General features: G+C 40.9%; 1 protein-coding gene across 1 annotated transcript in view; it reads left to right on the plus strand.

Moving 5' to 3' along the window:
- The first annotated feature begins 10530 nt into the window (after positions 1-10530).
- The window catches only part of LOC109108377 (low-density lipoprotein receptor-related protein 8-like), a 46768-nt gene continuing 43533 nt past the window's right edge, over positions 10531-13765 (plus strand). The window contains exons 1-4 of the mRNA XM_042719318.1: positions 10531-10936; positions 11062-11242; positions 11920-11989; positions 13235-13274. Coding sequence (XP_042575252.1) covers positions 10531-10936; positions 11062-11242; positions 11920-11989; positions 13235-13274 — 697 coding nt within the window. The remainder of the gene's footprint in view (positions 10937-11061; positions 11243-11919; positions 11990-13234; positions 13275-13765) is intronic.

Raw genomic sequence — 13765 nt, forward strand, 5'->3', positions numbered from 1 at the left:
AACGTCCTCTTTCCTGTTTCCGAATCTTCTTCTCTCTGAACCAACATTTTCTTGAATGCAGTAAAAATGTCTACCTTTTGTTCCTTCATTCCATTCCTTCTGCCAAATTTCCTGTATTTGTTTTGCTATTATCACTTTAATTTCTGCTTTACTTAATGCCACTTCAACGTCAATTTGTGAATGATTTAATGCCTGTTTAGCCAGATTGTCAGCCTCCTCATTTCCTTTCACACCCATAGGGATGGAACCCATACAAGATTTACCAGAATTCCATACTGTCTTGTTCTTAAGAGTCTGAGATTTACAATGTATGTAGCCACTTTGATTAACTCCAAAATGGTGCAAAGTTATTTGCTGATAAATGACAAAAAAAAAAAAACATAATTTAAAATTTTTTTTTTTTTTTTTTTTTTTTTTTTTTGTGCCATGTATTCTAATATGTCAAAAAGATCATACAGCTCAGATAATCATGTGTCATGTCATTTGAAAGGTCTCATCCAGTAGAATAAATCAAGCATAATTGTTTGGGGCTTTGAATAAACCCAGACCCATATGAAAATAATATATTGGATCATTATTTGTTCTTTAGATCTAAAGATATTGCTTATGATGTTATCACACACATGAAACCATTAAATTAAGAAAAATATAGGTTACGTTTTCATTCATAACTTCCTGAAACATGCAGAGGTTGTGAAAAATGGCACAACATTATTTTCAGAAAATTCTCTCAATTAAAATGAGCCCAATCATACAATAATCTATCATTTAGATATAAAGATATTCGTCATTGAATTATAACACATAAAACTCCAAATGGGCACGTTGCAATATTCTCATGTTTTTTTTTTTTTTACACTTATCATTTCATGAAACATGCATAGATAATGGAAATTGGCATGCCATTATTTACAGGAGATTCTCACGATTGAAATGAGTCCAAAATAAAAACAATCCATTGCATCTGTTGTGTGTAAATAATACCTAAACCCATGAACTGAAGAAATCAGTTGGAGGGCTCCATTGAACACTTGGCAAGCAGAATGTAAAACCTAGAATATTTCTGTGTATTTTTTTTTTTTTTTTTTTAATAATTAGGTATCATTTTAAAGCTTTGAAATTCAGCTTTCAAATGCATCCTACCATTTTGATCAACTCCTAACCAGTGCTGCCTAGCTCCTCTAAACCGGAGTGTCAATGTCATTTGAAAGCTTGGAGTCTGACCTTTAGAATGCATGTGGCCACTTTAATTAACTCCTAGTGCTGAGTTATTTAGTGCTCAAGTAGTTATTTGCGAATAAATAGAAAAATATGTTTTCATAATTTATGAAAAATGTTTTGTGCCATGTACTCTAATATGTGAGAAACCTCATACAGCTCAGATAGTTATGTGTAATATGTCATTTGAAAGGTCTCATGAAGTAGAATAAAACAAGTATAATTGTTTGGGGCTTAGACTAAACTTGAGTGAGTCATTACTTCAAATTTAAAACATCAATTTCAAAACTGTCAAGGGCTAATAGAAAGGCTACCTTGGTTGCAAATGCTGTAACTTTTGATTACTTCATGGCATCACCACAAAATTTAATTCACACTACATGAAAAGAGCTGTATCCGGACAAACACCATGGTGTTCCTTCTTTAGGACAGCACATATTTTATTATTGTACATAAAAACTGGATAAAACACCATGTCTGTACAAATGTTTACTAAATATCTTTGTTATTAATATAACTTAATTTGTATGAGCAAATTTGTGCACCATTCAAAATAAGTGAAATTCAATAGACATAATTACCTTTTTTAAATGTGTAAAAATTCTTTTTTTGTTGTGTGTCATACTCCTCATCGAATATAATAGTCAAGAGGAATGCAACAAATAACAACACAAAAAAGGTTTGTTGTAAAGGTTTACATTTACAGATAATGACAAAAAAGAATGAAATCTCAACCACTGTACATAGTGGAATTATGACCGCAATCTTCTCTTTAGTGTGACTTAACTGCACGGTCTTTTTTTTTTCTTTATCAAATTTATCCACTCTGGAACCCGGTTTCAAAAAATATCGGTTTCACTCTCCCAAAACGCCGATCCGTGTGGAAGAAACAACTATACGATACAAAATGTATGCGTATACAGCGAAACGCGTCTCCGTGTGGACGGGGCCTAAGTACAACTCTGCCTGCAGTACGCCCCATGGGGAGACAATCCCGCGTCTTGAGGCTCTTGAGCGCAATTTCGATTAACAAAGACTGCAGGAAGAGCCAAGCGGGCACATAACGTGGGCATTGCGGTAAGTTGAACCTTAAATTAAAAGATATAGTCGTAAATTGTACCTCGCCAAGTTAGCTTAAATGAGCGCTTAGCTACACAACTACTGTTTGTCCTATGCGTTGTTGTATGTGTCCAGCATATTTAACAGATTGTCCGTATAATGCGATGTTGTTTGAAAACTCTTTGTTTCGTATGCATGTTTGTGTATATGTATTAAAGCTTTTTAAATTCTACATTTACAGGAAGCTGTAAGGCACCTCCATAATTCAGAAAACAAGCCACATAAATTCAGTCAAGAAACTAGGTGAGACTGCTGTTTTCCTTACATGCCATTTATGGGCTTTTGCGTAATAATTTTAAATGTAATTATTGACACACAACTCTCTTTCCACACAGAATAAATTCACCTTATAATCAGGCAGTGATTACTTATCTGCTGGAGGAATTAAAGACGTCTTTTGCAGGTGGGCAGATGACGTGACGCATGTTTTTTTCTGTAATTAAGTGTAAATGCTTACTGAACTGCATTTCTCAACTAAAACAACACATGCTAGTGGGGCATAGAACATCATTTTATTTCAATATTTTGATTTTGGGACATAAAATGTATTTGATGTTGTTCATATTTCAAGGTGAATAGCAAAATGTCCTGCGGTGTGACTAACATTGATGACTCATCAAAAGTAAATATTAGTAAAATAAAGCAGATATGTTTGGAGCAGCTAATAAATGTCTTGGCATTATTTTGTATGTATTTACTTAATTAACTTAAGTTTTCAAAATGCTAAAAAAGTACTAAAATAATATTTACAGTACATTTAGTTTTGAAACACAAATGCTGTCCTGCAGTGTGACACATGATATTAGATTTTTGTACTGGCAGTTACATGGACGGCCATATGGGCCCTTTAGTCAAGCCCCCTACCAGGAAATCCCCCAGATGTTTGGATGTGCTAAGGAGGTTAAAAGGTGAGTGTTAATCTCTTATTAATTTGATAAATTTCATAATTTCTGTCAGACCATGAATGTGTCCATTTTTGATAGTCCTGGGGTGTGACTGATCTACCGGTAGTTCGAGAAAAAATAAAAATATTGTAGCATGTTCAAAATGTTGTTGTGTTGTAGATAACAATGTGCTTAATGTTAATGTTGCACTTTATTATTTTTTGAGTTGCGAACTGTTATTGGATATTCGAGTTGGATCTGAAAAGAGGCTCCGCCCCTGTGTGTGTGTAAGGGAAAACGGAAAGAGGAGGGGGAGAAGAGTGCCTCGCTGGTTCAAGTGCTGTTCTCTTGGAACTCAGGGTGTGTACGTCGTGGGTTGTGGCCGACAACAGCCCAAATAAACACCCCTTGTTCATTAAAATGCCTCGTCCTTATCTGAGAACACTACAACTGGTGTCAGAAGTAAAACAATCTAAGACAGCGGGGAAGGGCTGTCGCTGATTGAGTCCTGACTGAGCGTGAATTAGCCGAGTAGCTTCTATCGGCCGCTGGTGAGAATGGATAATACAGTTCGTATTCAGATGGAGGAAGACGACAGTCATGCTGGAGCTGGGGCAGTGCATATGTTTGGTGTGCGCACAACGGTGATTTCCAATCAGCACATGGCAAAATCAGTGAAAAAGGAACCCCGTTGAGCAATAATCCCGCCGCCTTTAGAGGGAGAAAGCGAGCTGCCATTACCCGCCGCTGTCAAATGCGATGACGTCAGCAGTTGGTGGCACCGGTGCGTCGATCTCGCGAGAGGTGACGGGATTAATGGTAAACAATAATGGCGGCGCCTGTGAACTGAATCAGGTGCTTGGAATAAAAACACCAAAATACTCTGGCAGATCGGACTGGGAGGCTTTTCATGCCCAATTTGAGTTATTAGCTAATGCATTTGCTTGGTCAGAGGAACAGAAAGCCCTTCAGCTTGCTCTTTGTCTGACAGATGATGCACTTCCAGGTTTGTTGCTGCTTGACACTAGTGAGAGGGCAAAAAATAATTCATTGGTTTTTCCTTACCTAAATGAACTCCTCCCTGACTTACACAGCCGTCAGAGGATTCCAGGAGAACCATTACGGGCTCTGGCCAATGATATTGAATCCCTAGCAAAGCGGGCTTATGCACATATTCCACCGTCAGTGCAGAGCGAGCTGGCCCGTGATCAGTTTCATTAGAGCTCTTTCTCCAGCAGAGGCTGCGCATACATACACCGCTTGCACGCCCTACACGTGATTTTGGCAGAGGCCTTGTAGTTGGCACTGGAGAGAGAAATGGCAGTTGAAGTAGCAAATGCAAGGGTCAACAATTGGCCCCTCCCCCACCATCAGGGCTGCTGGAGGGGGTGATGTAGCATCTCCAAAACCTGAGTGCCTGAATGAGATTACAGAGATGATTCGTGGGTTGGCGTTGCCTCCACCCAGGCGACAGACACAGGCCCGTCTTTGCTGGGTGTGTGGTTTCAGCCGGGACATCTGGTTTTAAGGAATGCCCGCTACGGTGACTAAGAATCGGGAAACAGGAAGTGGGGCTGCAGTAGGCGGGGATGCTGCAGACCCCCAGGCCCATGTCCCGCTCATCACCAGAACAGACAGACTGACCCACAATGGAATAATGGAATGAAAGACAATTGGGTGGTGGTGGTGGTGGTGGGCAGAACAGCCATATCAGCTTTTTGCCATATCCCCATTTGCATTGATAGCATTGAATGCACTGCCCTTGTTGACACAGGGTCTACAGTGACTGTGGTTTGTCCTGAGGTGGTGCCAGATGGAACACAGCTGGAAGACACAGCAGTTCAGCTCCGCACGGTAACTGGTGACCTGGCACCAATGAAAGGCGTCAAGGGGCTGTTAACCCTGACTTTGGGGGGCCCCATGAACATGCAGCATCCAGATGTGGTGGCTAATGTTGCAGGACAAAGCTGTATACCTGCTGGATTTGGACTTTTTGAGGGATCATGGCTGTCAGTTAGACCTGTCCAAGGCCATGTAAAAGTTTTGGCAAGATCGTCACGTGGTAAAAAATGAGGCCACCAGGAGCTTGTCACACTGATGGACTTGCGGTTGGTTTTGGGCATGTCACCTAGATGACGAGGATGACCCGTGCTGCACAGCGCCACCCAGTGCATCCCTGCATGGAGCCCCTGTTCACTATACACTCATGGCCTGGGTCTGGACGCTTCTGGGAGAGACGGTGAAAACGATGGGAGTGCTGCGAAAGATAATGGAACAGAGAAAGCATCAACAGTTGGGTACGCCAACAACAAGAAACAGTTGTGGGAGCTGTTATTGGAGTTCCGTGACTGTTTTGCCTGTGATGAAGGGGACCTGGGTCAAACTTCCCTGGTACAACACAATATCGACACAGGGGACCTGCGGCACCCATACGTCAGCTACCGAGACGCATGCCCTTAGGACGGCAGGAGGCAGAGAGCGGCCTTGGTGAAGATGCAGCGACGCGGCCGGCATAAAATAGAACCTCTGGGCATCTCCAGTAGCCATGGTCCCGAAGAAAGGAGGGAGTGGCGCTTTTGCATTGATTCCTGGTTAATTGTTAGAGCTGTCAAAAAAAACTGCTTTCAGTAGTCCTGAAACAAGCCCTGGTGCGCGTGCACCCGTCCTGGCAACCCCCCTGACCCCAACGGCCCTTCGTGTTGGACACAGACGCAAGTGGGAATGGAATAGGAGCAGTCTTATCCCAGGCGTGGCCAGATGTGAGAGAGAGAGTAGTGGCCTATTTCAGCAAGATGCTCAGCAAAAGCTGAAAAGAGATATTGTGTCACACGGCGAGAGCTTTCCACCTCCACCACCACCAACATTAACCCTCAAAACTCTAAAAACGATTAACACGCATACGCGTTTTGAGGTATTTTCTCCTGATAAGCCCGAAAAGAACTTAAATTACACTTTCAGTTTGATCGTACAGATAGAGCAATACAGTCAATCGAATATGTAAAGGGTCTACTTTTTTTTTGTATACAGACAATAATAACAACAAAACTTTGTGCACTTATAAAATAAAGATAACAAACAAGGATGTGCGTGCTGCAGCCTTTGTCTGCGCTGATCTTCATTTACAAACGCGGCAATAAAAAAAAAATGAACTGTAGCTCAGTGAATACTCAACGAAGAGACATGAGAGAGTTATCTATAGAAAGCCTGACATGTCTACTTTTAAACTAAACAAGTGCTGCCAAAAACAAATATTCTGTGATAAAGTAATCCACAATATGAAAAACAACGCGATGTCCGGTTTTTCACATCTCCCTTCATTATTCTTCTAATGCGACCACGCCCCAGCGCTGAACGCGCTTTTGAGATGATAATGTTTCACTGAAGCGTGTGGCTTGAATACGCCACACAACAACAGAAGACAACGCAGCGAGATTGTTCTTCAAGTTTTTTTTTATTTACTGTTTGCTTCGCGATGAGAGGAATAAGACGACCTAATTCACCCCAAAAAGATGTGATGTGGTTTAGGAGTTGAGATTTTGGATTTCCTTCAGAAAAAAAAGAATGAAGCACTTTATTCAGCAGAGATCACAAACATGAGTAAGTCTCTTTTTTTTATTTATATATATACTTGTACTAGTTTTCACATAACGTGTTAAAAAAGACTTTTTCTAAACTTTAATTCCTGACTAAATGTATAATCAAGTGAAATATTATGAAGTTTCAATAACAATATACACTACTATACCATTCAAAAGCTTGATGTAAATAATATAAATGTACCAATAAATGTAACTGTAAACAAGAGTAACAAACAATGCTGTTCTTTTAATTTATCCCACCTAAAAAACCTGAAAAAATATTCTCAGGCTCTTTTCCAACATTAATAATATAATAATAATAATATAATACTAATGTGATAATAATAATAACAATAAATGTTTTTTTTTGTAGAAAATTAAGATTGCTAAAAGGAGTATTATGCAAGGGATTGTGTGACTGGACAGTAATGACTGATGCAAAAAAATCAGTTTGAAATGTCAGCTTGATAGTTCCTAATTGAACTGTTTAACTGCACTCGACAAGTGAATATAATAAATTTTTGTTGTGGATAAAAATAAATAAAAGATTCAAATAAAATACAAACATAAAATTATATACATTTATTTTGTCCTCACATTCTTTGTCTTCTCAGGTGTGAATTCATGATAGTTGACGCCTACTCGCATATGACTTTTACCAACAAAAAGTGTCTTAGAAAATTTAAATCAATATATTGTTTTCTGGTAAGTGAGTAAACAAGATGATTTTTCACATCATTTTAGAAAAAAAATTCTAGGCTACAGCTCGCCAGGATTCTCAAAAGTCCGGGAAACCAATTTTCTGTATGTGTTTGTATTGCCTTATTCAAGTGATTTAAAACATTTTTAGTTTTTCATCGCACTAACCACCCATAACATTTTTTTTTTCTCAAAAAACACACAATCATGTACATACATGCTGCTCACATATTACTATAGCCTAGTTTGTGCTGATTACAGTGAGAGTAGCCATTTAGATATTTATAAGAAACTGAAAAAAGCACAAATGTCAGGGCATGACAAAACTTCTCCAGGCCCCAAAAATACCCTTAGACAGAGGGTTAAGTACTACCTGTGTGGTCGGCATTTCACCATACGCTCTGACCATGACTCCTTGCAGTGGCTGATGACGGTTAACCCTCTGGAGTCTAAGGGTATTTTTGGGGCCTGGAGAAGTAGAAGTTTGGTCATGCCCTGACATTTGCTGCGTTTTTTTAAGGTGTCTTATAAATATCTAAAGGGCTAAAGTCTAATCTCATTGTAATCAGCACAAAACTAGGCTATAAATAAGATGTGAGCAGCATGTATGTGACATGATTGTGTTTTTGAGAAAAAAAAATTGTTGATGCATGGTTAGTGACAAAACTTAAAAAAAAAAAATGTTAAACACTTGAAATAAGCAATAAAAACATACAGAAAATTGGTTCCAGGAATTTTGAGAACTGGAGCTTGTAGCCTAGAATTTTTTTTTTCCCCTCTAAATGATGTGTGAAAATCATCTTGTTTTACACACTTACAGAAAACAATATATTGATTTAAAGTTTTCTAAGACACCTTTTTGTTGGTAAACGTCATATGCGAGTAGGCGTCAACTAGTCATGAATTCACACCTGAGAAGACAAAGGCCTGACATAAATTGAGCTGGCATAATGAGCCATTCAGTCAGCTGTGTCACTGAGAGGGATAGAGTTACAAGAAAAGTATGTGAGGACAAAAATAAAGTATATAATTTTTATGTTTGTAGTTTATTTAGAAGTATTATGTAAATTATCCCACAACATGAATTTAATATTTCCACCCCAACCCTTGTGTGAGTGCAGTTAAAACAGTTAGTAGGACAATCAAAGGCTGACTTTCAAACAGTTGAATTTTTCGCATCATTACTCAGTCATCACAAACCATTCAGAAATCCTTTTAACAATACTTATTTTCTACAAAAAAAACATTTATTGTATTATTATCCATCATCATCATTATTATTACATTATTAGTATTACTATGTAATGTTGAAAAGAGCTGAGAATATTTTTTTTTCAGGTTTTTTAGGGGGGATAAATGAAAGAACAGCAATTGATTGTTAACATTTGTTACAGTTAAATTTATTGTACATTAATTATATTTACATCAAGCTTTGAAGGGTTCTAGTAGTGTATATTTGTTATTGAACATAACTTTTTTTCCTAATTCTGTCACTTGATTATACATTTTAGTCAAGGACATAATAGTTTTGGAAACAGTCTTTGGAAAAAGTCTAACTAGAAAATGGTTTATACGTTATGTGAAAACTAGTATCAAGATTATAAATAAATAAAAGAGTAACTAACTCAAGTTTTCGATTTTATCTCGGCTGATATGAAAGTGCTTTCCATTCTTTTTTCTCTGAGGAATATCCAAATCTCATACATATTCAACCACATAACATCTGTGGGGGGGGAATTATTGTCCATGATTCATCATGTCATCGCGAAGTAAACAAGGAAAATAATAAAAAAAAAAAAACTTGAAGAACAGTATACGCCAATGACGTTAGTCTTCTGTTGGTGTAGCGGGGGGGGGGGGGGGCGTTATTCAAAAAAGGGCCGCACGCGTTCAGTGATGAAACATTTGAATCTCAAATAGATGCGGCTCGGCGCGGGGGCGGTGGTCACATTAGAAGATTAAGTGAAGGGAGGGGACGGTGAAAACCGGGAATCATCGCTGTTGTCTTGCATATGGATGCCTTTATCACATGAATATTGTGTTTTCGGCAGGCATTGTTTAGTTTGTAAATCGTAGGGACATGTCAGGCTTTCTATAAGAGGATCTCTCTCATGTATCTTTGTGTTGAGTATGCACGAGTTACAGTTTATTTTAATGACGCGTTTGTAAATGAAGATCAGCGCAGATCAAAGGGCTGCGAACAGACACACCCTTGTCTTGTTAATCTTTTTTTAGTAATATGTCCACACAAGGTTTGTGTGTGTTATTGTCGGAGTGTATAACAACAAAAGTAGTCGACCCTTTACAAATTCGATTGATGTATTGCTCCTCCTCTGTACGATCACAACTGAAAAGTTTAATATTTAAGTTCTTTTCGTGGGATCAGGAGTAGAAAATAGCCTCCATAACGAGTATACGCGTTGAATCGACTCATGAGGGTTAAGGAACCAGAGGGCCAGGTGGCTCGTTGGCTGGAGGAATTGCAGAGTTATGAGTTCACTGTAACACATCGTGCTGGGGAACGGCATGGCAATGCCGACGCTCTTTCGAGACGGCCATGTAGTATGCAGGAATGCAAGTATTGTGAGCGCAGAGAAGCCAGAGAGCTGGAGCTTAGCCTGAAGGTGGATGGAAGCTGTGGGGCTGAACTGGTCTGCCGGGAGCTACAAGATGTGGATGTCACTCAATAGATGGAGAATCAGAGGCAAGATCCAGACCTGCAGCCGGTGATACTGTGGGTAGAGACACAGCTGCGCCACCATGGAGGAGGTAGCGGCCCTCTCCCCATTCATCAAAGGGATTGTGGGCCAAGTTCAAATGCTCACACGGCTGGTAGAGGGGGTTCTCCAGCGGGCATGGGTGGTGCCAGCAACAGGAGAGAAGAGATGGCAGGTCGTGCCAGGTCGTGCCTCGGGACATGAAAGAAGCAGTGTTAAAGGCCATGCATGGCTCTGCTGGATTGGGCCATTTTTGGGGTGACAAAGATACTTGACGCCTATGTCAGGCCTTCTACTGTGGATGGCTGAGGCTGGATGTGGAGGACTTCTGCAGGCGCTGTGATCTTTGTACAGCAGCACGCAAAGGGCCTCAGGGTCAGTCTAGGGGCCCAACTACAGCAGTTTCCAGTGGGGGAGCCGATGCAGAGGGTGGGGGTGGACATCATGGGGCCATTTCCTCGCACCAAGATGGGAAATCGCTTTGTTTTGACCGCTATGGATTACTTTACGAAATGGCCTGAGGCCTTTGCGCTGCCTGACCAGGAGGCTGAGACTGTTGCCAACGCCTTAGTGGAGGGCATGTTTAGTAGGTTTGGGGCTCCCCAGAGTATCCATAGTGATCAAGGCAGAAACTTTGAGTCCAAGGTGTTCTCTTCCATGTGTGAGGCGCTTGGGGATCAACAAGACCCGCACCACCCCACTCCACCCCCCAAAGCGACGGGCTTGTGGAGCTGATTCAACAGGACGCTTAGCTGAACAGTTGTCCACTCTTAACATCCACTCATCAACACGATTGGGACACCCACTCTGCAGCTGGTCTTAATGGCATGTCGCCTCTCTATTCAGGACTCTACCTCAGCCCTGCTCATGTTGGGGAGGGAGATTACCGGACCCCTGCGGAGTTGGTCTTTGGCTCCACCCCGGATGCTCCACCTGTTCATGCTGGACCCGCATATGCTATGAGCCAGCTCCAGGACCGCTTGGACTCCTGCCCATGCATATGCCAGGAGGCAGCTGGTGACCGCAGGTATGCGGCAAAAGAGGGTTTATGACTTGCATGCCCGGGGCGTGACTTTGGGTGGGGGGAGCTAGTTTGGGTTTACAAACCCAGTGAGGAAAAAAAAAAAAAAGGGAGGGGCCCGAAGCTAGACAGCCACTGGGTGGGACCATGCCCAGTATTGGAAAAGCTGGGGGAGGTTGTGTATCATGTACAGTTGCCTCCTAGGGGGGCGAAAAGTGGTACTGCATCGAGATAGGCTGGCTCCTTACCGGGCGCTGTAAACACCACCGAGAGCAGCATAGTACTTCTGTCACAAAATGCTGGGACTCCAAGGGGGTCAGAGGGGGTTATCACTCAGTTGATATGGCTGAAGTAGCTGCCAGCAGGTGACATCGCTGTCCAAAACCCCCTTAGATTGATCGCTTACAGGGTGCAGAGGAATCATTACCGGAAGCAAAGCACACACACTCCCCAGGGGGCGCCCAAGGAGACAGAGGAGACCCCAGTCAGAATTAGAGACTTTGTCCTCGGGTCGAGGACTTCAGTAAGAGGGGGGGTAGTGTAGCATGTTCAAAAAATGTTGTTGTGTTGTAGATAACAATGTGCTTAATGTTAATGTTGCACTTTATTCTTTTTTGAGCTGCAAACTGTTATTGGATGTTCGAAGTTGATCTAAAAAGAGGCTCCGCCCCTGTGTGTTTAAGGGAAAACGGAAAAGAGGAGGGGGAGAAGGAGTGCCTCGCTGGTTCAAGTGGGGTTCTTCTTGAAGTCGGGGTGTGTACGGCGTGGGTTGTGGCCGACAACAGCCCAAATAAACACCCCCCCCTTGTTCATTAAAATGCCTCGTCCTTGTCTGAGAACGCCTACAATATATTTTTTAAAAGAATCATATTCAGGTTTAAAACAATGAACTTATTCAGTTACTGTAAGGCCCAATGTCAGTCTTCTATAGCAATGACTCAAAATGGCTGCAAAGGTGAAAGAGTCCTGTGGTGTGACAGCCCGTCCCTAGTAGTGTGACATACTAAGGGCCCCATTTACACTGCTAATGGCTTCAAGTGACCCCAATTCCGATTTTTTCCTCTCATGTGGCACAGATCGGATGAGACCGGTGAACGTGTAAGCAGGAAAAAAAAAAAAACGCATGGATTCCGATTTGCTCAGGGATTCGGATCAGGCCTCATCATATGTGGTCAGAAATCGGAAATGAACAGGAACATGAATTGGTTGTGCCATGTAAGCAGAAAATCAGCATTCCCAGTAAATGCGGTGTATGTCATAAAAAAAAAAAGTGCTGATCGTCAACGCAGGTGGAAACACCAAGCTGAGATCAAAGGGAGTATATAGGCGCGATGGTTGTCGAAGGTATACACACAGTGGAGCAATGTAGAGGTTCCTGTCTTGAAGTCCTCTTTTTTTCTCCAGCAGTAAAAGACCAAGTTTTGCGATTTTTTGTGACTTTTTAAAATATTGTGGAAAGCAAAACAATGTAGAATTTTATTGCATTTTGCATCCATTGTCTTCGTGCGTTACTCCTTTCCGGGTCAGAAAGGGTCTACGTTGGTGAGTTTAGCAGGTGTATAGCGTAAATGCAAAAAGCGGTGCCGTTGGGCACTTTAAAAGATGATTGTCAAGTGGGTCGGTATCTTTTGTTTGTTATATAGTAGGAAAAATCGGATTGGTGGTCATCAAGACCTGCGGTGTATGTAAAAAATGCAGCCTGAAGTTCAGAGGGTCGCTAGGCTAGGCTTCTCGTCTGTAGTGTTGCAATATGTAAACAAAATATAAATGATATATCTGCTCTCTGATATAGTAAAACTAAATAGGTAATAGCGTATAAGTAGAATTTATACGATTTTTATTGTATCTGATTGAAACAGGAAATATCGATGACGTCGTCAGTAGAATAATATAGCCTATATTATACAGTATAGTGTAAACATAAAATATACTCTTTTCATGCTGTTGTGTATGGGTGAACAGTCAGTCATTGTTTTTTTAAAGTGATTGTTTTGTCAGGTTTGGCATGAGAAAGAAAGGGACAAGGAGCGGTACAAAGGTTAGCGCAGGATGAAACAGGCATGAGGAGCTTTAGGGAGAGGAAGGAGAAAGTAATACTGAGGGATAGGGAAATATACTAGGGAAATTGAGTGGTGAAACATTCTCTTAAGACGTTATCATGTGATAGAAAACTGTAACAATGTCTCTGTGCCAGAAAACAGATATAAGAAAGCAAGTAAAGGAGAAATTACTAATCCATAGAAACCAGCTCCAAAACATAAGGAGCAAAGCTTCATGAGGAATGGAAGAAGACCAAGGTCCAAGACCAGGAAGGAGGAGGATCTGGCAGCCATTTGGACTATTACTCCCCCATCACCGCAAGCAGTGATATGTCACTCTTTTGTAATGACGAACCAGACGTAAATTCTCTGTTCAGGGAATCTGTGTCCGAAGCTGAATGATGATTTAACTTGATTTTAACAGTTTGCATGATTTTAATTATTTTCTGAGAGAAACAAAGTATTTGTTTATCTTTTACGTTAATTTTAA

The sequence above is a fragment of the Cyprinus carpio genome, chromosome B2, assembly GCF_018340385.1.
Source record: "Cyprinus carpio isolate SPL01 chromosome B2, ASM1834038v1, whole genome shotgun sequence".
In the NCBI taxonomy this organism is placed as follows: Eukaryota; Metazoa; Chordata; class Actinopteri; order Cypriniformes; family Cyprinidae; genus Cyprinus; species Cyprinus carpio.